This window comes from Ascaphus truei, chromosome 12 (genome assembly GCF_040206685.1).
Source record: "Ascaphus truei isolate aAscTru1 chromosome 12, aAscTru1.hap1, whole genome shotgun sequence".
Taxonomy (NCBI): domain Eukaryota; kingdom Metazoa; phylum Chordata; class Amphibia; order Anura; family Ascaphidae; genus Ascaphus; species Ascaphus truei.
Genome location: NC_134494.1, coordinates 52,308,757 through 52,334,256, shown reverse-complemented (window position 1 = coordinate 52,334,256; position 25,500 = coordinate 52,308,757). Strand labels below are relative to the sequence as shown.

The following is a 25,500-nucleotide window of genomic DNA, read 5'->3' as shown; positions in this document are numbered from 1 at the left end:
AGTTACATCTCAGACTCTACAGGCCTCAGTTAGCATGTTAAATGTTAAAGTTCATGAGAGTACAATTAGAAAAAGACTGAACAAGTATGCTTTGTTTGGAAGGGTTGCCAGGAGAAAGCCTTTTCTCTCTAAAAAGAACATGGCAGCACGGCTTAGGTTTGCAAAGTTGCATCTGAACAAACCCCAAGAATTCTGGAACAATGTCCTTTGAACAGACTAGACCAAAGTGGAGATGTTTGGCCATAATGCACAGCGCCACATTTGGCGAAAACCAAAAACACAGCATATCAGCACAAACACCTCATACCAACTGTCAAGCACGGTGGTGGAGGGGTGATAATTTGGGCTTGTTTTGCAGCCACAGGACCTGGGAACCTTGCAGTCATTGAGTCGACCATGAACTCCTCATTATACAAAAGTATTCTAGAGTCAAATGTGAGGCCATCTGTCCGACAGCTAAAGCTTGGCTGAAATTGGGTCATGCAATAGGACAATGATCCCAAGCACACCAGCAAATCTACAACAGAATGGCTGAAAAAGAAAAGAATCAAGGTGTTGGAATGGCCCAGTCAAGTCTGGACCTCAACCCGATTGAAATGCTGTGGCGGGACCTTAAGAGAGCTGTGCATAAACAAATGCCCGCAAACCTCAATGAACTGAAGCAACGTTGTAAAGAAGAGTGGGCCAAAATTCCTCCACAATGATGTGGGAGACTTATAAAGTCAACACACACACATTCCCAGCTAGCTCAAACTCCTAAACCCACCACATCATGAATATATATTCATGTCAAAATGAGTGCTACTGATCGTGGCAAATGTATACAACAAAAGACAGAGGTGCCCAATGCTACATCAAATTGACAAAACATATATGGCAATAAATATAAAGTTTAAATACTTCAATAATAATAGTACCGTATTTCCTCGATTGTAAGACGCACCATCGATTTGGCCCTTACAATCGAGGAAAATTACTTTTTCACTTACCATGTTTAAGGAGAGTTCCCATGTCAGTGGAGGATGAAGCGGACGTCTGCAGATGGTTGAAGATGGACAGCGGGCGGGAGTGCGGCAGGACAGGTCCCAAGTCTGCAGGTGAATGAAGATAAGAAGACAGCGGGCGGGTGTGCCATGGCGGCGGCAGGAGATCATAATAGCAGGAGAGCTGAGCAGGAGCAGAGCGGCATAAGGGAACGGCTTGAAAGGTGCAAACTGTAAACCTGGAAGTTGACCTGTGTCTGACTTCCGGTTACAGTGTGCACCTCCCAAGTCGTTCCCCTATGCCGTTCTGCTCCTGCTCAGCTCTCCTGCTATTATGACCTCCTGCCGCCGCCACCATGGCACGCCCGCCCGCTGTCTTCTTATCTTTATTCACCTGCAGAATTGGGACCTGTCCTGCCGCACTCCCGCCACACTCCTGCTGCGTCCTCCACTGACATGTGACCTCTTCTGAAACATGGTAAGTGAAAAGGGCTGGTTAGTACTATAGACACTTTTTTTATTTTTATTTTTTTAAATACATCGATTCTAAGACGCACCCCAATTTCAGACATTTGCAAATCGGAAAAAAGGTGCATCTTAAAATCGAGGAAATAGGGTAATTACTTGGTTATTTAGTTAAACCCTTTAGCCAAAGCGTTGTAAGCCTGCATACCAAACGTCAAGGTATAACCAAAAATGTAGGTCCTAACACTAAAACTGTGAACCCTTCCTTTTACCTCTGTATGAGGGGAAGCAACTACAGTGAGTCTTGTCCATTCAGCAAAATGCCAGACTGGTAACAGTTAAATGGAGGTAGGTGGCACATCCCCCCGGAGCTCACCCCTCCCCACCTTTTTAACTTGGGAGGTTCAGGCATTTTGCTGAATGGACAAGACTCACTGTAGTTGCGTCCCCTCATACAGAGGTAAAAGGAAGGGTTCACAGTTTTTGTGTAAAGACCTGCATTTTTGGTTATACCTTGACGTTTGGTATGCAGGCTTACGACGCTTTGGCCAAAAAGTTTAACTAAATAACCAAGTAATTACTATAATTATTGAAGTATTTAAACTTTATATTACCATATATGTTTGTCAATTTGATGTAGCATTGGGCACCTCTGTCTTTTGTTAGACTTATAAAGTCATACAGAAAACGATTACTTCAAGTTATTGCTGCTAAAGGCGGTTCTTTTTTTTCTCCAATTGTTTTTATTAGGCATTTTCAGTTTACATACATAAAAATACACTTACAGCCTAATGCAAAATAATTTTTCAAGGTATATAGGGGCTAGAGAAAAACGTTGCCAAGGGAGGCGGGACCCCAAAACCACAGCGGTCTTGTGAGCTAGAGGTTGGGGGAAAAAAAAAAAAAGAGAGAGGAGGGGGAAGGGGGTATAGGGGAGGGGGATTTGAGGACCACCCTACCCCCAGCCATCGGGCTCGTCCACCGAGATTCGGAATCTACTCTTTTGTGCGAATAACAAAAATTAGACAGGTTTTGGTCGTGTTTAATGTGTCAGCCAAGACTCCCACACTTTGTAGAAACCTTTCGTCGATCGCTTAAGAAAAGCAGTTAGCCTCTCCATAAGCATTACCTCATTTATTCTTTTTTTTTACATTCTGTTTAGAGGGGAGTAACACCATCCAAGAGGCCGCTACTGCACATCTCGCCGCTGTAAGAATGAAGGAGATTAATTTCCTTACTGGTCGGTCAATTTCCTCTATTAGCCGGGACAGTAGGTAGGTCAGTGGATCGATGGGTATCGTGAGGTCAGTTACCTTTTTTATTAAAGATTGTACAATTAGCCAATATTTCTGAATTTCTGGACATGACCACCAAATATGGGCCATGCCCCACCTTTGTCCACAGCCTCTCCAGCATAGATCAGAGGTCAGGGTGTAGATTTGTTTTAACCTCACTGGGGTAAGATACCAATGATACAAAATCTTATATATACTTCCTTCGTTGTGGTACATATGGAAGTTCCTGAGGCCCATATATCTTCCTAGTCCTCTCTGTCTATAACTATGTTCAATTCCGCTGCCCATTTGAGCATATAATCATGTGCGGGGGGGGTTTGCTGACATCTCCATCCCAGCGTATATTTTGGTTATTAGACCCTTTTGAAGCGTGCCGATCTGGCACAACTTCTCAAAATTTGTGAGAGGGGGAAATTCTAACTTTGGGGACATTTTTTGCAGTAAGTGCCTAATTTGGAGATATTTGAATGTGTCTAGTTCTGGTGTTTCAAATTTGGTACGTAAATCTTGAAAACTCAGGAGTCTTCCATCACTCAATAGGTCGGCAACCGCTCTGATCCCCTTCAGTTTGAATTGGTCAAATTGCTTGGATTCATATCCAGGGGGAAATTTAGGATTGTTGAAAATTGGAGTGAGCTGTGAACCGGTGGATGAGAGCTAAAATTTAATCTTGGATTTTGACCAAACTTCCCAAGTGTGTTTCATCGCGCCCAGCTTGAATTTGTGCGCCCAACATGTCTCCTCTATCCATGCATCAAAGACAAGCTGGCAGAGAAGGCATTTTGGAGTAGTGGGACTCAATTTCTAACCAACAGGGCTGGCCCATTTGTTTTCTATCGCCTTCTGTTCCAAACAAGCTTTGTCAAGTGACAGATATGAATCCACTTCTTTTATTGTATACTTGGATATACTTTCTGTAGCTCGTTACTTGTCCCATAAAATCCACGATAACCATTAAAGCAAATGACCCTGTAAATATCCTTATGGATCTCCTCACATAAAAAAAAAACTTTATTAGCCATTAATTCATACATAATTAATAAGAGTTCAATAGAATAAGGAATGTGTAAACAAGTCCGCTGGGTATGAAAACATTTGCTGGTCATTGATTCACCTTAGCTAACATTAAAAAGAAGGCATATAATACAAATGGTCAAAACGACCACATATGACAATCTGACGTGACCTTTTTTGAACATTTAAATACTAGCAACTGCCTATTTTTACATCACTACGATGGCATAATGCGAAAATAATAATTACAATTTGTCTCTACCATTTTTTATTTATCTGCATTTTAAATGTTAATATAGAATGTCCATAAAAATGCAGATAGTGAACATTAAAAGTCCGAATCTCAAAAGCAATTTACATGTTGTAGTTAAGATGTGGCTTCACGCTGCAGAGGAAGCAATATCCTACGGGTGTTTTTTTTTTGTGTGTTTGTTTGTTTTTTTAAACAAAATCAGTTCTGTACTATGAGAAAATACTTGTAGCATTTAAAAATGTAATGTAACAAGCATTTTTGTTTTTACTAGAAGAAACTGCATGGGCACATGATCTTTCACACAGAACTTTGCATCTTGGGTAATCTTCTGCAGCCCTAACAGTGATTTAAAGGACCCCTGAGCCGAATCTTCAGGGATCGATAACAGGAGAACGGATCGATCGGCAACTTAGCCAATCACTTATCAGTGTGCAGATTGTATTGCTGCACATATTGATCGGCAGCTTAGCCAATCACTTATCAGTGTGCAGATTGTATTGCTGCACATATTGAATGGAGTTTTTTTTGTTTGTTTTTTATAAACGGCAGCTTGAACTGCGGCGTTAATCACAAATGAACTTCTTTCTGAAAATGTTTTTAAATAAATGTATGCTTTGTATTATCACATACATTTTACATAGATGCCAACCATATACACAGATGTCAAAATAGAAACAGAGAAAGTAAAAAAGACAGGGCTAATAGCAAAGAGGGATACGCACGTCAATCATGAGCGTTTAATACGGAGACGGGAACCCCTATACGGAGTTGTTTGATGGAACTATGTAAGTTGGGATGTTTTAGGCCACATTTATAGAACTGGCAACAGCGACACTACCCGTGGCGTCACACGTCACCATCGCTATAGCGAAAGTTGGTGTGCGATGTCGCTGGTGGTAAGGGGCTATGTGATTGGCTGCTGTCAGTCACATGATGCGGATGTCTGTAAATCTCAAAATCTTTTCACTACAGCGATTTTGGTCGCTGTGACATCACACGTCGCCGTCGTGCCCTCTATGGTCGGTCACTAAGGACTACATTGAGTTGCTTTGTGGCTGCACGCCGTTGCTATAGCCAGGACTATAAGTGCAGCCTTAGTGTTTCACTCTATGTAAATAACTCACTGTATATATATTGAATTAAGCCTACAGATTTTGAAATAGAACCTGAAGCCTTATGTTAAACAGTGGTGTATCATATACATGTTACCAGAAAAAAAAATGTATCTTACAAAAGTGATATAATACCAATAAACTACAAACTTTACCACTACCAGGGCTTACAGCAAAGAGAAATGTGTTGAAGGCCTCTTAATAAGTGAAAATCCCAAATAAATTGAAAGGGTCACGATTTCCAAGATAGGCACACTGCAATAAAAATATATGTACACTGAAAATGCAATATGCTCTACTGTACCCTTTAACAGGTCAAAAGAAGAGGTCACACAACATTTAACAACTCATGTACTGCGGTCAAATTTCTCAAGTGATTGCAATTCCTTCATCATTTTTCAAAGGCTTCAATCAGAATAGCAAGCTGGTCTTTCTGAAGTCCATTTGATGGCTTCAGACAAGCTTCGAGCTAATAATCTGTATTAGATGACGTTTCTGATGAACAATGTTTTGCGATATTTAAACGGAATTAATCATCCCCTAAAAATGAATAGCCCCTAACGGGAAAATGTTGTTAAGTACTAGTGTGCACATTTATATTAGTCAATGTGCACTTTATAAATACTGATTAGAAAAGGCTGGGAACAGAATTCCTGTACATTCAATATTTAATGTTTAAACTTTAAATATAGTATGTAATGCTTCAAAGATCTAGACAGAGAAAATCATGAATAATCTCGTTTCTTAACTTTATTCAACAAAAGACAAAATGCCCCACCTTGCGCCCCGCAGTTTGCGCACCCCTGCATTAGGGCACAAACCCAGTAGCACTCCTTTTGGCACAAATATATATGATAGGGTGGGTTTGGGTTCTTAACTTGATTGTCTAAAAGGTCTTACTGTGAGAAGGAGCGGCTCAGTCAGTAAAGACACTGACTGGCACTGAGGGGAACCTAATTCAATTCCCGGTGCCGGCTCCTTGTGACCCTAGGCAAGTCACTTTATCTCCCTGTGCCTCAGGCACCAAAAACATAGATTGTAAGCTCCACGGGGCAGGGACCTGTGCCTGCAAATTATCTCTGTAAAGCGTTACGTAAAACTAGCAGCACTATATAAGAACATGCTATTATTATTACTGGGCTTTTTTGTATTACTTACATGAACACCTCTCTAAACTGTAAAGGCTTTACTCCAGCATAGTTTTAAAAATGCACACAGCTACACAGTTCTAAAAACCCCAAAATACACCATAAATATGTATAAGGAATTCTGAATATGACACCTCCATTAACTAGGATTTCTATATAGTTAAGGAACACAGGCTGCATACATTAATAATTACATTAAAAACTAAAATATTTGGATTGAAAATTCAGTGTAACGATTTCTTATTAAGATAAGACAACCAATACTGTAGCATGTTAGTCTTAACATACATCTTATGGGGAACACCAGTGTGGGACACGAATATGGACATATTTATGAAGCGTTCCTAAATTGTAAGACACCATACATGTCTTACATCTTAGGGCTGTAAGATGTTACAGAGCATAGAAACACATAGAATACCTGTCCTGTAATCCTTACTTTTATGGGACAATAAAGTATTTATAAAAATTCTTACCTAAAATAAACTTGGTAATTAGACAACAGAAGTATTTTTTAGCAAATTAAGCAAATTTTAGGGAATTGGCTTGTTTGCCAAAGTAGCCAGATGCACACGTTGTTTCACAAATCTGTTGATTTTGCAAATTTTGCAGAAGTAGACTTTGAAAAACATCCATTTGTGTGTGTTGTTCCAGTCTTGGTTACATCTGTGTTTTGTGTATTTGGCACAGGTTACTTATTGTATTCCCTTTTTCCTCGTTTAGGAGACCATTCCTGTCCATCAGCTGAATATTTTGAGTTGTGCGATTATACTATAATGGTTAATTTGTGGGACCCTTAAACACACACAACCCCCATTGGAGGTGGTCAAGGTCTTTAACAAATGTGGAGTTTCCCAGACCCCTATAAAAATGATAAAGGTCTTATAAGCCTCACACTTAAGCACTTTCCTATATTAATGTAATAAATAGTCGAAAAGTAGATTGAGGAACAGCCCCCCCCCCCCCCCCCCCCAAAAAGAAATATCAAAAAGATTTCGATTTTTCTCCATCGGCTAATTCTCTTTATAGAAAAAAAAAACAAGCGTTTATATCAAAATAAAGTGAATTAAAGCATATACATTTCCTTTTATTGCAGATTTCATTTCCTGCAATCTGTGGGATAAGAAAAACAAATGTGTAAAACAGCTTTATTTGAAAATAAAAAACATCACGGTTCCAAAACATGGCGACTGGCGAGTAGAAGGTACCTGCCTAACTTTCCATGTACTTCCATGCTACACATCCAACATTTTTCGATGCATGCTCAGTCTGTCACAATAGTGTTTTTTTCTCTCTGTATTGCGGATTGCCGAAAAGCGGGGCCCTGCTGTACCAATGTAAAAATGTATGCACACACTGATATTATATAGCACATCACAATTGTTGGATGTGGTCTGAACGAATTATAAGGTCCAAAAGGGTATTTCCCAAACATCAGCAATTTCCTTTAGTTTTAGACACTTATAAATTATATTTAACTTATTTGGCTCTTTGTGCCTGTGACGTGGGGTGCTATGGTATCTGTGTTGCACCCTGAAGATACGGCCCACGTCATGAGAACATGTGTATAAATGTATTATTGCTGTGTTCCCCCTGTGAATGTATGTCCCTGTCCTTTCTTATGTGTTTGTATTGTACTGTTTGTGGTCTAAGTCGGATTGGACCCACTCCCTAAATAACCTGTTGGGGATTATAACTCCAGAACCGCTGGGACTAGAAACTAGTTTCTGGTACGCCACACCTTGCTAGAGTCTCACGGAACCCCTTCATGGTAATCAAAGAAGATTATACTTCTTGGCAAGCCCTCCTTAATAAACCCCAAGAAGAGATACCAAGATCAGCCTTTAAGCTAATTAAACATATCCTAGCTGCAACCAGATGATGCATTGCAGCCTCTTGGCGACTAAAATGCCCAACTAGATTAGAGAAAAAAAAAAAAAAAAAGACTATGGAGGACACTCCTGATGGAAAATCTGACAGCTATTCTTAATGATAAAGTGGCCAAGTTTGAGGTGGTCTGGGAATCTTGGATGGCGAGAAACGATCCCCATGGCTCTAATCAAGTGCTTACAATACTAGGTATCCATAAAACCATCACCGGAGAGGTCCCACAAGTAAAGCCATAGTTTAAATAAAGATAGCTTGCCAAATTATGGACCCAAGAAAAACATATCAAACTGTAGCTGACTTGTGTTCAGAAAGAGTGTGATTGTGACGATGCAAAGTATCAACCTTTCAATTAAGTATGTTGACATGAAGTTGTTCTTGAAATGTACCCAATCCCCTTTGTTTTAATTTTGTCTATCTTCATTATGTTATGTATTATTGTCTTTAAATGTCCCCATACCCGTCCTTCCCCATCTCACTGCCTTCCTTTCTGTATCCCCAACCAAAACTTTTTTTTTTTTAATGATTATTTTGCTGAAAATAATCTGTCATATCCCTGCCTCTGAAATGCACCAATCTGCCAAATTGCAATAATTTCGGTTCCGGAGGTACTATAAACTCCTTGCCAGGTCCCCCAATAGTGGACCCTGGGGCCAGTAGGACAGCCTATCCCCACTAATCCTAACTCTTTAGGGGGTTCAGGGTTCACCCCAGTAACAAAGTGGACATTGGAAGTTTTATTAGGGTTAGGGTTATTTATTAATTAGAAATTAAGGAACAAGTGGCCAGGTGACGACCCTTCCTTGAATACTAATGCCTCTGCTTGCATCTGTATACCTCACGAGGTGTACTGTAAGTCTCTTGTGGGAGACTAAGTTCCTGGGTCCTGCTTGCAGAACTACACCCCTGTATGTCGGAGGGGCCCAGATCCATACGCTCTGGTGTGTCCTGTGCCAAGAAACCAAGCAAGACACCAAGCAACAAAATACTTTTTGAAGAATTTCTCCAGCCATCAGCTTCTGCCTGTCGCAGAGAGCTGATATCCTTTGCAACAAACTAACCAGTGGAGGTCGGTCTCCAAACTAAATGGGACAGCCTCAACTGGTAATTGCACCAAGGACTGTTATCTATTGTGAGCCCGCTCTCCAAGCGCCCCCCAGGACATTGCTGTACCGCATAACGGACTGTTTCCCCAACCCTGAAACAGAGGGACTATTGCGGCTAACCCTGGCACCATCTCCGGATAACCTACTTGGTAGGGAGAAATCCCATCCTTTCCCAGGTTAGAGGTTGGTCACAAAGTGGATAATTGTGCATTTTGTGCAGTGGTGTGAAAAAGAAAGTACACCTTCTTTGAATTCTATGGTTTTACATATCAGGACATAACAATCATCTGTTCCTTAGCAGGTCTTAAAATGAGGTAAATACAACCTCAGATGAACAACAACACATGACATATTACACTGTGTCATGATTTATTTAACAAAAATAAAGCCAAAATGGAGAAGCCATGTCTGAAAAACACTTCCTTAAATAGAAGCATCGTATCGAGTATATACTTTGCCGAACTGGTGACTAGCCCTCAAACATCAGTTTCATCAAGCCCACCCATTTCTAGTCTACAACACGCATTCTATTTATCAGTGTCCCATATAATTAATGCATTCAGCTACGATTGGCAGTCATCTATTTCACACTTGATCCAGATGGAAGCTACATTTCCTTGCATTGGTTTTGGGACTACTTGCAGCTAGATTGATTTGCAGTTACATCAGCAACTCCTAATTCAGCTATAGTAGTCCTATGCTTCCTTCCCGGACACAAACTTGCATCACCAGCTATGGAGGGATGATAGACGCACATGTCGGCCCATGTACCTGGGCGTCTTCTGGACTGAAGCTGCATTATTGGGCGTGAAGGCATGCGAAAACTTAGCACCATTTAATGACTCTGGGCAATAGTTGGTTATTCAGATTTCAGAATACAGTCACACTTGATATAAAATTCTAAATGCCGTTTTTATAGTCACCTTTTTCCCTCAGAATAAAGTATGCATAATCATGCAAAGCATGCAGATTCTCATACCTTTGAAATGGCATTCCTCTACAAGGGAGAAAGGTCATCGAAACAGCTTTCAAGTAGCATTTCTCCCCCACGAACAAAACATTAACTACTTAACTGCATGATTTCATAAAATGAAATACTTCAGAAGGGGGAGGGGGGGAACAAAACTCCTTTTTGGGAGCATGTGTGCAATAGGAGCGTCCATAAATTGCTAGTATTAAAATACTTGTCAGAATACCGTTGTGTACAATCATGTTTATTCACTCAGGGAACAAATGACTAATTTCTACACACTAGTACTGTGACAACTATTTCCATACTCTTACAGTAAATTGCCGGAGATTTATTGAATCGTATTGCACGATTTAAATAGTGGGGAACAACCAGTATTAACAACCAGTTACCATCAACCCATTATGAGGTTTGAAAATAGTGGTTCTATACAAAAAAGTATCCAATATGAAATAAATCACCAGAATGATGCTCAGAACCCATTTTCTTCAGAAATTGTTCCTGCAATCCCAACCATCAAAGGAACAAACAATCATGTATATACAGTATACTCACAAAGCGATCCGGGGCCATCATTATCAGGAAGTAATACATTGAAAATGAGAGGTAACTCTCAATGTACTACTTCCTGGTAAAATATTTTATATATCATCGCAGCCGTGCTACAAGTGCACATACAGAAGAGATTTGTAGCGCTACTTCAGAGACATGCGCATCACTTCCTGGTTTGTTGAAGATGCGCTGTGATTGGCCGTGCAAATCCTGTGATGGGGCCGTAGTGTGAAAAAAAAAATCTCAAAAAGAAACGCTCTGCAGTACGTAGCGCCTCTTACATCGCGCTTGGTATGTGCACTTTTCATGGTTTTGTTTAATTTGATTTTTTATGCCCGCTATGTCATTGGATCGCTTTGCAGCTCTGCAGTTCTGCAGTTTTGGTATAATTGAGGCCTAACATGAACCAACGTTGTCCTCAGACTGCATTTTGATCGTTACTTCGCAATCATAGCCATCGTTTACACGTTTGTTTTCTCTTGAATTCCCATGCCAACTAATTTCTACAGATATGGAATTTAACTATCAAGGAGTTCTATAACGTACATTAACATTTGAATGACAAAGTTCCATCGAGTCCCAGCAGGTTGTGTTTGTGAAGTGATGAGCAATATTTCAATCTCGTGTTTTTCTGTGTTACATTATTAGTCCTACTAGTTTTATTGCATACATGTAAACCTTTTTTTAATATATCTATATATCTATCTTGTGTTTAAGGATTGTGTGAATATATTTTCTCCTACTTTTTTGGCCACAATCCAGCTAACAAACATTACGTTATAAATACAATAGCCTAATTGTATAGGCTAGAAATTGTGGCGATATAAGTGCCAAATTCTGAAGAGAGATGGAGACACACACACACATGAAACCGAAAACAGATTTATTTAAATCTTCACGAACGTTGATGGAATCACTATCTGGATAAATTTAATTGTGGTAGTGCCGATCCCGTCCCCATTGCAGGGGTGTTACTATCATTGGTGCAGTAGGTACCAGGCACTGGGGTCCCCGTCAACTGCGCTACCTGTCTCCCTGATGGCCCACATAGTGAGGCACACTATGAATTCAATGTTTTCAATGTGTGGCAACTATCAACCATCCTCAAGCACTGCAGCAGTGCCCCAAAATTCTTTGCGCCGTGCGTTCCAAAATAGAACTAAAAGGTCGCAATTGGCGAGGCCAAATATGTTTTTGCACGGGGGATGGGGGATCTCCGTGTCACTAGTTCAACCATTGCCCAATCGGAACAAATAACAATAAGTAGTTGAACCCAATAAAATTGTGTGTTGTTTTTTGTGATGCTTTAGAAACACCAGGTGCATCCTACAAATCATGAATGTGTGAGAAGACCCCAGGAAGGCAAAAAAAAAAAAAAAAAACACATTCAACTTCCCGCAGAGATTCCTTACTGCTTTGCTGCACGAATCAGTTTGTAAAGTGTTTGACTTTTGGCAAAAATAAAAAAAAACACGTTTGAAGAGACATCAGCATGATTGTTAGTAATCAGCATGAAAGCCCTGCACTTATGTGGGCTTTTGAAATGTCACATATCACTAGAGAGGCAATAAAAAATTTTAAAAAAAATATCAAAAACATACTGTATACCTCATAAGAAATGTAAACATAAACTTCAGAAACGGACATATCTAACCCCCATTGTTGTCACCGAGGCATATTATACATGGTTATACATGGGTTGCAAAGAAGCATACTTCTAGTTCGTAATATGATAACACAAAATTAACCCACAGACACAAGGAACATTAATTACCGAGGCAGAAACATCTGCTTTATTTTACTTTGAATTACATTTTTACTGTTTTCAAGAAAATTTCCATACAAAACGGTCAAGAATGTCTTACAAAAACCATCTATACAGGTAGTCCTCGTTATCCAACGTTTCACTTTACAACGAATGGCATATCCAACGCTTTACAAGGCAATCCTAAGGGCCGTTTTTCAACGCCAGAATGCGTTGTCCGATGCTCACCGCCACCGATTAACATGGGACTCACTTTACAACGGTTTCACTATCCAACGCTACTTCCAGAACGGATTTCGCTGGATAACCGAGGACTGCCTCTATATCAAACCCATAACAGAGTGAGACCGCTTTAAATATTTGTTTTACAAATCACAGGAGTAATATTAAGAACCAATTTATGTGAAAAAGTAACATTATTATATCATTATTAATATCACCTGGTTTACGTTAACCTAAATACAAATATAACATCTATTTGGGCATACAAGGTTAACACATTCACTTCCAGATGGGCCTGCAACGATTTGCCTGGCACTAAATGAGTTAAATAAGAAAATGATGGTAACATTTTAACATGCATTAATATACCCAATATTCACATATAAACACACAGACCAAATGAAGTCAGTCTGTAGTGAAAATAGCTGTAAGCCCGTGGCATAGCTTTGTAAAATACCTCAACACCTAAATCTATTATCACTGATATGAAGTCAAAAGGGCTACAAGAACTGAAGGAATGTGCATAATAAAACCTTCCTACGGTCTGCACTGTACTAATTAACATAAAACAAATATATTCAATATCACAGATGCTTTAATTTCCCGTTTAGTATATAAAACGAGATATGAAAACATTAGAAGGCTTTCAATGAACATAATATTGATAATTAAGATAAACTAGGACATTATTCCCAAACAGAATGGAAAACACAAAACTGCCCCAAGTTATTTCAGTGGTTCTCAACCTTTTTTGAACCGGGGAAACCTTGAAGGATTTGTAACATCTCGGGACACCTGGGCTCTTCGGACACGGACACACAGACACTTTCTTAATTATAAACATCACGTTTACCCCCCCACACTGCACCCCCTTCCGTCACAACATACTTTACTCCACAATAAGCATTAGCCTCCCTGCCCTCACTCCTTCCCATACACCTCAAACATGGCAGCTGCTCAGCGGGCGCATTTGCAGTCTGGAGATGAAGAGGCTTCTCTCTCTCTCTCCGGTGCCGGGCTGAGAGGGTTGAGGCGGATTGGAGCCTCTACGTCTCCAGGCAGTGCGGGAGGTACCCGTTTAGCAGCCAGCTGACTTTTTATCCCCTGGGGCCACAGCACCCTTGGCATTGGGTCCCTGCTCCCTGGTTGAGAAACAGTGGGTTATTTCAATCAAGCATGTCTATCTACATCTGCTACTTAGTACAAATAGAAAGCAAGCCAAACTGGGTACAGGCATACCCCGCATTAACATACGTAATGGGACCGGAGCATGCATGTAAAGGGAAAATGTACTTAAAGTGAAGCACTACCCTTTTCCACTTATCGATGCATGTACTGTACTGCAATCGTCATATACGTGCATAACTGATGTAAATAACGCATGTGTAACAGGCTCTATAGTCTCCCCGCATGCGCACAGCTTCGGTACAGGTAGGGAGCCGGTATTGCTGTTCAGGACGTGCTGACAGGCGCATGCGCGAGCTGGCGTTTGCCTATTGGGCGATATGTCCTTACTCGCGAGTGTACTTAAAGTGAGTGTCCTTAAACCGGGGTATGCCTGTACAGTACTTATGAACGGAGCTACTTTAGACAAAAGAATACAAGAAGTAGTAATGTCAACACACATTGGGGGTGGTTAGCAGTGGGATGTTAAAGTTTCAGACCAAGCAATATCATACATGTGTTTGTTTTTATTTATTTTTAAATAGATCTGTATTGTACTATGAAAAAATAGTTCTAGCGTTTTTTTTTTTTTTTTTTTTTTTTTTTTAAACAACCTTAAAATTACATTTATGTATTATAATGTAACAAGCATTTTTTTGTTTCAATAGCAAACATTTAAAAAGTCACTTCCTCTTCTGAAACAGGCTCTGGCACACCCCTTTTAGAGCCCTGCCCTCTCTCTAGCAGTGCGCCAATTGTATCTAGTGACTGCCTGGTCACATCATCTTCCCCACAGAACTTTGCATCTTACTTATTGTGTGGGTTGTATTGATGCACATATTAAAATGGGAAAAAGATCAAATAAAAAAAACCTCAGCTTCGACTGCTGCTTTAAGCGACACTGGAGATGTAAAGAGTATAAAATAAAGATTAGATTTTGTTACTGAGTACTACAGCACAGTTTAGGTACTGTATTCGCGGAGCAGGCTGAGAAGCACACAGGTGCTAGGGAGGGTAGGGAGGAGTTTATTGCCATCAACAGCAATAAGTTTAACTTTTGCGTTATTTAAAAGTAAGGCCAAAGAGATCGTTACAAAGCTCGAAAAAACTATTTTTTTCAAGCAGTTGCACAAATAGCATAAGGAAAATAATAGGGTTTTCCTTGCTCACTTGCAGGACGTCTATGTATTTTCTACAGATTTACAGAGTGTTACTTGCTGGCAGTCTCGAGCATCCGGTCACGTCTAGTATGAAAATCACAAACACACAGTAGGACCACCGTTCCAGAGACCCAACCACAGACTATATAACTCAAAGCTACATTTATTTCAGAATTTTAGCAAGTAGACGTGCACAACAGTTCGGGGAGAACAGCCACCCTGACTAAGCTTAGCCTATCTAAAACTCAAAGCGACAAAGCTCAATCAGTTGTTGGGTCTCCCTGGTACAGCGGTCGTCCTGTATGTTTCTGCGATTAGTACATACCACTGCTATACTTTAAAACAGACCTAAACTTATTTATGCAAATGGCAGCTTTACTGACCCATTACATTTGTAGTTATAGCCTTTTACAGCAATGTCAATACTAAGTACCTCACTTATTTTTTTATTACACGTTTCACTTTTTTAAAGCATGATATATTGTGAATGTCATTCCTGTTATGTACATAAACGCAAACAAGTTAACACACAGCACAAACAAACAATGAATTGCACTCCCAGGCATTTTATATTAGATATCTTGAAGGGATATCATTCTTTGCCAAGATAGTCGGAATTAATCAGCATTTACAAAATGATCAGAAATGTATGTGCAATGGCTCCCCTGCCGACTACAAAACAAGCTGAGCAGTTTCCAGTCCGTCTCAGCTAATCTGCATACATCCAGGGTGATATCCCTACAACAAAACATTTCCCCAAAGGATTGGTAAACATTTGTGTATCAAGTTTAAAAGAGCCACAAGCCTTAAGTGTAAACAACTCCGGCTTCCACTGCAACAGTACGTTGCCTGGCATTAGGTTGAAAAAGGAGTGCAAATATGAGGCAAAGTCACTCTCACACGTCAAACAGATCGAGGGTTTTAAAGCAGAATTCCATATTTAATTGTTCAAGCAGCAATCGGGTCTGGCTTAATGGCAGTGCCATCGGTGCCTCTGCACTGACCCCGGAAGTTACAGAGGCCCTGCGCTCTTCCCCACAACAATTATGCCAGGAGGAAAGAGTGTGGGGGCTCTGTCTCTTACCTTCTCCCGAGTGGCATCACCTCCTGCAGCATCTCGTCATGGTGTCACGTTGCCATGACATCGTGGCGCCGCACCGTTGGAGTAGAAGATGCCGAGTCAGGAAAGGTAATAGGCCCCGCAAAAAAAAAAAACAGCACCGAGCACTGCAAAACTCCCAGCAGGCCCTGCTGTTTGTATCTTTCACATGTACCGGTCCTGCTGCTTTTAATGGGAAAAACATTTTTTTTCTCTTATCTTCTGAGGTTATCATAATAACCTTTAGACTACTCTGGAGTGAGCTCCATTTTAACTTCCCAGACACTTAATATTTCAAATGTTTGTCTTGAAAAAAACATCAGATCTTGGAAAAGGCGAGAAGACACCGATTAATGTTTAAAAAAAAAAAAAAAAAAAAAGGAACAGCGATCAGCGCAGGGTGTTATTTTAAACCCTTCCATTTTAAAGAAGGGGGTATTTTTGCACGGAGTTTCTCTGACCGTTCAAAAGCACATTATTACTTGAGATATCACAATCTGAAGCGCCCTGACACAAATTTACCATGTTAATCAGGATATGGTCAACTTGCTTCTACTTTTTAATTAACCTAAAAATCTTTTTATTGAAATAAAATTGACAGTTCTATAAAGTGACTTTTTCTATTTTTGTACCATAAACTAACAAACTAAAGCCAGGGTGCGCAGCCTTTTCCCCGTGCGCACCCCTGCCTGCTATCCTCGGCGCCCCGAGCACCCCCCCCCCCGCGTCAAATGACGCACTGAGTCATGTGACGTCACATTGCCACGGTAACGTGATCCCGCTGAATCATTTGACGCCGGGTTACCATAACGACTCGTCACTTGAAGGTAAGTGTGTTATACAAGCTTTGCGCGGTCCCTCTGCATTTAATTTTACTGCCTGGGAGGAGAGCGCGGGACATCTATAACTGCTGCACCCTCCCCCCCCACCCAAAAAAAAATTAGTAGCCCCCAGTTTGCGCCCCCCTAAACTAAAGATCTCTGCCCCGTTCTTAAAAAGCATTGAGCTTTTCGAAAATGAAGCACTGTACGCTACTTTTGTAATGTTACTTGTGTCTCAGCTGGGCGTGTACAAATATACAATCTCGTAGTACCATCTATTGATTTTCAGAATGGACATATCACTGTATGAAATGAGCCAAGCCCAGCACTGCAAGAAATGTCTGCACAACAGTAGTTGCAATGTCCATCTGCAGTAAAGTTCTCCTCTGTGCAGACGGTTCAAACCCAACCACCCAGAGCTGCCTATAAAAACACAAAAGTCCCAGGATGACACATTTCAGGGGTTGTATGTGCACTCACTTAATGAAGTAACTGGCTCCATCATCAGTGAATCCCTCCTCCCATCCTCTGGGCAGATCTGGAAATCAAAGGAGGAGAAGTGGAAAAAAAAGTCAAACTTTCTCAAACCTGAACAGAACTGATCAGATGGTTGAAAGGAGTTGAAAATGTAGCAGTGCTAAGAAAATCTTACCTTTTAAAAACAATGGCACAAAAAGCTACTGTATTTCATTAACTCTACACACATTCAGCTGCCAGAGAGGCAGGTTATTAGTGCACTGCAACAATTTGTTTATAGAATCCTTGGACAACGGACAGTAACCACACATATACGAGGAGGGACTTGGGGTAACCAAAACGCCTGAAATACCAGACAGACTGCTCCAAAGCAAATTATTTTAATCAGTGATATTTAAGCACCTGTAAGTCATTAAAAAAAGTTTTACCCAAAAAACAAAAAAAAAACAAAACGAGGAGAACTATTGGAAATTATACACACACAGTGCATCATTAGGGTAAGTGTGATGCTACAAGGAGGCACCGAAAATTCTTTGAAGTACTATGACTATTTCGCTTAAAACACCCTTAATAACTTTCTATTATTCTAGCATACATGTAACAATAATTAACACAATTTGTTCTGAGATTACAGTGCAAGTACCTTTGGAACAGCAAATTTAGCAGAGACAGACAATCATGGTACTCAACTTCTTGGTAATTATGCAGTGCAGAAGTTTGAAAGGGTAGTAACCAAACTTCTACATTGCAGTTTAAGGGTTTAGTTCATAGCCAAGCGCTGCAGAGCATTGCAATGAACACCGAGGGATTAGATCATGGGAGGAGCCCTTATGATCTCAAATGAAAATGTATCTGATGGCAACCAAACTCCTGCAGTGCACACTAAAGGAGTTTAATCAAACGACAACCAGGCTCTTGCATTACAATGATCTATAAGGCGAAGGGTCGGTATCCATGTTTTCCTTTCTTCCATGTACTAACAAAGGAGGGAGAGGGAGTAGGTTGTATAATACTTTTTATTGGACCACTACATGGACCAATGAGATAACTAAACTTCTGAGAGAAAGTGAAAATCAATCCACTATTTAACGAAACAAAGCATGAAATCAGGTCCTGTGATCTGTCTGAACAACACGTAGTACAGGGAAGTATGCTGAATGCAAAGTGTAACATCATTGATCAGCGACCTTAACAAGTAGAAGACAAAACAATGGAAGGCCGCGCTCCTCACCTTGGTTATACAGAAAAAGTGGGTGCACAACTAGAGATGCTGTAACCAAAACAGCAGCCTAACAGGGCTACAAAAAGAGAACGGTTCCACGGTGCTCCAAAAACAGAAAAACGTTTTTTTTTTTTGTTTGTTTTTTTAACCTTATAAACACCAAAAGGCATCTTATATACCAACTGAAAATTACCACGTTTTGGGCTTAAAAGCCCTTCACCCAATGTTTTTTTAAACGTAATAATACAAATGATTATTTTATCTATTTGAGAGTTGGTGAAACGTTTTCTTTTTGTACGATCTTAACAAGCAGTGTTACCGTGTCCGATTCAGGAAAATATGTTTTATCTAGTAGCACAATTCTCTGGATCTCATTTTATAAAAGTTTCTATATACACAATAGTTACTTCAAACAGAAAAGGAAAAAAGGACTTTATAATACATTGAAAACGCAGGGGTGGCAAAATAAAGGGTGACAACTGGAATGTAAAATAGGAAAGGCAGTGTTCCTACTGATTTGGAAAGGAAGATTCAGTTAAACTAATGATTAGTAAATAAAAACAAACACTGGCCTGAGGGTTTGCAAAACAAAATTGTAATGGTACTGATTAATTGTAAATAAAACTAATTGAGTTACTGCCAATACGAAGTAAAAAATATATAGTGAGTCTATGAAGAATAAAATATTCGCAATGCCGCATTCGCCCCGCAACGCCTCACTACCAACACCACGCCGCACTACCAACGCCGCACTGCCAACCCCGAGTAACACTGAAATGCCAACGCTGAGTAACACCGCACTGCCAATGTCGAGTAACACCAAAATGCCAACGCAGCGTAAGGCCGCACTGCCAACACCACGTAACACCACACTGTCAACACCACGTAACACCATACTGCCAACGCCACGTAACGCCGCACTGCCAACACCACGTAACACCGCACTGCCAACACCACGTAACACCATACTGCCAACGCCACGTAACGCCGCACTGCCAACACCACGTAACACCGCACTGCCAACACCACGTAACACCACACTGCCAACGCCACGTAACGCCGCACTGCCAATGCTGAGTCACACCGAAATGACAACGCTGCACTGCCAATGCCGAGTAACACCGAAATGCCAACTCCGCGTAATGCCGCACTGCCAACTCCGATAAACACCACACGGCAAACACCACACTTTTAACGCCACGTAACGCCACACTGCCAATGCCGAGTAACACCGAAACACCAACGCTGAGTAATGCCGCACTGCCAATGCCGAGTAACACCGAAATGCCAACGCCACACTGCCAACGCTGATTAACACCACAAGTAGTATTAGCAGCAGCATCAGTCTCCGCACCACCCGACCTCTCCCTGCATGTAAATAAGAGCAGTAAGTCCCTCACACTCCCGCATGTAAATAAGAATAGCAATAGCCCCTCACCATGTAAGAGTAGTAATAGCCCCTCACACCCCCAGCACCCCTCTGCATGTAAATAAGAGTAGTAATACCCCCTCTGCATGTAAGAGTAGTAATAGCCCCTCACCCCCTCTGCATGTAAGAGTAGTAATAGCCTCTCACCCCCTCTGCATGTAAGAGTAGTAATAGCCTCTCACCCCCTCTGCATGTAAGAGTAGTAATAGCCTCTCACCCCCTCTGCATGTAAGAGTAGTAATAGCCCCTCACCCCCTCTGCATGTAAGAGCAGTAATAGCCCCTCACCCCCTCTGCATGTAAGAGTAGTAATAGCCCCTCACCCCCCTCTGCATGTAAGAGTAGTAATACCCCCTCACCCCCCTCTGCATGTAAGAGTAGTAATAGCCCCTCACCCCCCTCTGCATGTAAGAGAAGTAATAGCCCCTCAACCCCCTCTGCATGTAAGAGTGGTAATAGCCCCTCACCCCCTCTGCATGTAAGTGTGGTAATAGCCCCTCACCCCCTCTGCATGTAAGTGTAGTAATAGCCCCTCACCCCCCCTGCATGTAAGAGTAGTAATAGCCCCTCACCCCCTCTGCATATAAGAGTAGTAATAGCCCCTCACCCCCCTCTGCATGTAAGAGTAGTAATAGCCTCTCACCCCCTCTGCATGTAAGAGTAGTAATAGCCCCTCACCCCCCTCTGCATGTAAGAGTAGTAATAGCCCCTCACCCCCCTCTGCATGTAAGAGTAGTAATAGCCCCTCACCCCCCTCTGCATGTAAGAGTAGTAATAGCCCCTCACCCCCTCTGCATGTAAGAGTAGTAATAGCCCCTCACCCCCTCTGCATGTAAGAGTAGTAATAGCCCCTCACCCCCCTCTGTATGTAAGAGTAGTAATAGCCCCTCACCCCCCTCTGCATGTAAGAGTAGTAATAGCCCCTCACCCCCCCCCCCTCTGCATGTAAGAGTGGTAATACCCCCTCACCCCCCTCTGCATGTAAGAGTAGTAATAGCCCCTCACCCCCCTCTGTATGTAAGAGTAGTAATAGCCCCTCACCATGTAAGAGTAGTAATAGCCCCTCACCCCCCTCTGCATGTAAGAGTAGTAATAGCCCTTCACCCCCTCTGCATGTAAGAGTAGTAATAGCCCCTCACCCCCCTCTGCATGTAAGAGTAGTAATAGCCCCTCACCCCCTCTGCATGTGAGTAGTAATAGCCCCTCACCCCCTCTGCATGTGAGTAGTAATACCCCCTCACCCCCCTCTGCATGTAACAGCAGTAATAGCCCCTCACCCCCCTCTGCATGTAAGAGTAGTAATACCCCCTCACCCCCCCTCTGCATGTGAGCAGTAATAGCCCCTCACCCCCCTCTGCATGTAAGAGTAGTAATACCCCCTCACCCCCCCTCTGCATGTGAGTAGTAATACCCCCTCACCCCCCCCCCTCTGCATGTCAGTAGTAATACCCCCTCACCCCCCCTCTGCATGTAAGAGCAGTAATACCCCCTCACCCCCCTCTGCATGTAAGAGCAGTAATAGCCCCTCACCCCCCTCTGCATGTAAGAGCAGTAATAGCCCCTCACCCCCCCTCTGCATGTAAGAGCAGTAATAGCCCCTCACCCCTCTGCATGTGAGTAGTAATAGCCCCTCACCCCCTCTGCATGTGAGTAGTAATAGCCCCTCAACCCCTCTGCATGTAAGAGCAGTAATAGCCCCTCACCCCCCTCTGCATGTGAGCAGTAATAGCCCCTCACCCCCCTCTGCATGTGAGTAGTAATTGCCCCTCACCCCCCTCTGCATGTAAGTAGTAATTGCCCCTCACCCCCCTCTGCATGTGAGTAGTAATTGCCCCTCACCCCCCTCTGCATGTAAGAGCAAATAATAGCCCCTCGCCCCCTCTGCATGTGAGCAGTAATAGCCCCTCACCCCCCTCTGCATGTGAGTAGTAATTGCCCCTCACCCCACTGTGCATGTAAGAGCAGTAATAGCCCCTCGCCCCCTCTGCATGTGAGCAGTAATAGCCCCTCACCCCCCTCTGCATGTGAGCAGTAATAGCCCCTCACCCCCCTCTGCATGTGAGTAGTAATTGCCCCTCACCCCCCTCTGCATGTAAGAGTAGTAATTGCCCCTCACCCCCCTCTGCATGTAAGAGTAGTAATAGCCCCTCGCCCCCTCTGCATGTAAGAGTAGTAATTGCCCCTCACCCCCTCTGCATGTAAGAGCAGTAATAGCCCCTCACCCCCCTCTGCATGTGAGTAGTAATAGCCCCTCACCCCCCTCTGCATGTAAGAGCAGTAATAGCCCCTCACCCCCCTCTGCATGTGAGTAGTAATTGCCCCTCACCCCCCTCTGCATGTGAGTAGTAATTGCCCCTCACCCCCTCTGCATGTAAATAGTCGCAGTATTACGTGGTATCTGTCAGCCTCAGCACCACCCCACCTCGCCCCCCCTGCTGCTGCTCACCTGAGCGGATCATGTGTCCGGAGTTGACGGGCTCCCCGGTGCGCGGATGCAGCCAGCAGGTGCTCCCGGGACCCTGATCCCTGCGCCGGGAGACAGAGGACACGGTTATTATTACACCTGTTATTAGCAGCAGCAGCAGCGCGGGCTCCCCCACCCATACAACACAAAGTTTCCCAAAGTTTCTTCTCACTTGATAAAGAAGACCCGGCCGTCCTTACACACGCCGTAGGACCAGTGCTCAGGTAAACTCTCCCGCCCGCCCTCGGCCGCCATGTTCCCCCTCCTCCTCCTCCCTCCACCACCTCCGCGCGGAGAAGCAACTGCCGAGGTAACGTTCGGACTGTAGGGAGGCGCGAGGACTGGGGGGTGAGCGCGTGACAGGCTCGGGGGCGCGTGCAGGCTCGCGGCGAAAGAATAGCATCTCGGTGCAGCGCGCGCTCCCTTCTACTATTTAAAGGGGACGTTGTGCTTTCTTGGGGGGCAGACACATTTTACTGTGAAGGTTCTTGGTTGTTTAGTCCCCTCTCCCCCTCTCCCCCTCTCCCCCTCTCCCCCCTTCCCCCCTTCTCCCCCTTCTCCCCCTTCTCCCCCTCTCCCCCTCTCATTACAGGCCACAGGTAGACCAGGGCCTGTTTATAAATAAATACATTGCAAAGCATGCAGACCTCTGGAGTGCTGATGAGTTGGCTGGCACTCAAGGAGGTTACATGCTCTTTAACCTGTTAGCTGCTGCAGGCTTTTTTTTTTTTTTACCCGGCCGACAGAAAATAACTAAGTACAGTAGGGCCCGCTCATACAGCGGGTTCCGTTCCAGGCTAGGACCCCGCTCATACAGCGGGTTCCGTTCCAGGCTAGGGCCCCGCTCATACAGCGGGTTCCGTTCCAGGCTAGGGCCCTGCTCAAACAGCGGGTTCCGTTCCAGGCTAGGACCCCGCTCATACAGCGGGTTCCGTTCCAGGCTAGGGCCCCGCTCATACAGCGGGTTCCGTTCCAGGCTAGGGCCCTGCTCAAACAGCGGGTTCCGTTCCAGGCTAGGACCCCGCTCATACAGCGGGTTCCGTTCCAGGCTAGGGCCCCGCTCATACAGCGGGTTCCGTTCCAGGCTAGGGCCCCGCTTATACAGCGGGTTCCGTTCCAGGCTAGGGCCCCGCTCATACAGCGGGTTCCGTTCCAGGCTAGGGCCCCGCTCATACAGCGGGTTCCGTTCCAGGCTAGGGCCCCGCTCATACAGCGGGTTCCGTTCCAGGCTAGGGCCCTGCTCATACAGCGGGTTCCGTTCCAGGCTAGGGCCCGCTCATACAGCGGGTTCCGTTCCAGGCTAGGGCCCTGCTCAAACAGCGGGTTCCGTTCCAGGCTTCCGCTGCCGTAAAGCGGGGACCCTACTGTACTGTATTGTACCTTAGAAAATTGTACCCTAATGCAGAGCTGTAAACCGACTGTTTCGCTGATAAATGGCATCTGACAAGGAGTTGCGCATGCGCTAAAACTGTTGCTTAGTGACAGCCGGATACTTAGCTGCTGAGCGCGTCATGACGAAAATCGCCGGAAAAACGGAACAAGCGCCAAACCTAATGAATATGGGTATACATTGGGAAACACTGTATGAGCGGAGCGCCGTAAAGCAGAGCTCTACTGAACTGTATGCAGCGTGCCTTAATTTACCCTTTAGCTGCTGATACATTTGTATTCTTGCCCTTCCGCCCCACATTGAAGGGGTTAAAGCAAAGATTTTCCCCTCCCCCCCCCCCCCTCTCCCCAACCCCGCTCTCCTCAACCCCGCTCTCCTCTGCTTTGTTTCTGGTTGCATTCCCCCCGATGCTATAAGCATGCACCCTGCATAATTACTGGGGGATTGGCAGCAGGGCTGTGAGCTGCTGTGAAGTGCCAATGGGGAGTTTAGTTCTCTGGCAGGGATCCCTCACCCCAGACTTTGTACCTGCAGAGAGGTTCTTGAACAGACAACAAAGCTCCCCCCCCCCCCCCCTTTTTTTTCTGCAAGGGCAGCTTCATTGATTATTCAACACAGGGAAGGTTTAAACTGTCAGCAGATCCAGGGAAGGGAAGTGTAACTGGAGCTGAGGCACAAGAATTGAAGTTCTTACTAGTACAAACACTACTCTATCGCCAGCATGTTTGCACAGAATATTATGGGAGTGTTTTATTAATATACATACTCTGTGGCTGAAGGAATGGCTCGGTAAGTAAAGGCACCCGTTATCTCCCGGTGCCTCAAACACCATAAATTAGATTGTAAGCTCTATGGGACAAGAACTTGTGCCTGTAACAATTCTATGTACAGTGCTGCGTACACTGTCAGTACAATACAAGAAAAACCTATTGTATAGCAGATCTGGTCATAGAGCACCAAGGACCATATTCACTACAGGTTGCTGCGCTTTAGCACACCTTAAATCCCAGTCAAATGAATGGGAGTAAAGATGTGCTAAAGGTTAGCACACTTTAATGGTTATTGGCCTAAGGGGCTTAGTCACTAAAGTCTGTTGCAGGTTTAAAGCACCTGATCCGGTGTTAACAGTCATTGACTTGAATAGCAGTTAACACTGGATCGGGTGCATTAACCAGCCTTCATGTTCAATATACTGTGAAACTCCTTCCCGCGGCTGAAGAAGAGATCAGGATATTGATCGAGCTTTAGAGTAATGTATTGTATGTAGTCCATGTTGCAGTGGTGTTATATATCCTTACTGCTTCTAATGGAGCAGCCACAAACTTTAATGTTCAACTGTAAATATATTTGTATTTCAGTAGTAGTGCATCAACTCAAACAATGAGAAAACACAGGTACATTCAACACTTGTTCTCTACACTCCCACAAAGTGTTGCTGCATAAGAGGAAGGCATGCAAAAGAAAAGTTGTCAGAAGTTGAATTAAACAACAATATCATTTGAA

At 43.2% G+C, this 25,500-nt stretch overlaps 1 protein-coding gene across 5 annotated transcripts in view; it reads right to left on the bottom strand.

Annotated features, from left to right (window-relative positions):
- Positions 1 to 22,936, bottom strand: part of PLEKHA7 (pleckstrin homology domain containing A7) — a 326,584-nt gene extending 303,648 nt beyond the window's left edge. For 3 of the 5 annotated variants that reach the window (XM_075567722.1, XM_075567724.1, XM_075567723.1), the window contains exons 1-3: positions 22,780 to 22,935; positions 22,590 to 22,669; positions 17,497 to 17,554 (exon numbers count right to left, since the gene is read on the bottom strand). In XM_075567722.1, coding sequence (XP_075423837.1) covers positions 17,497 to 17,554; positions 22,590 to 22,669; positions 22,780 to 22,862 — 221 coding nt within the window. In that variant the 5' untranslated portion in view covers positions 22,863 to 22,935. Of the gene's footprint in view, positions 1 to 17,496; positions 17,555 to 22,589; positions 22,670 to 22,779 lie in introns of all 5 variants that reach the window. The other 2 variants (XM_075567721.1, XM_075567729.1) reach the window with 1 other exon arrangement.
- Positions 22,937 to 25,500: the final 2,564 nt, after the last annotated feature.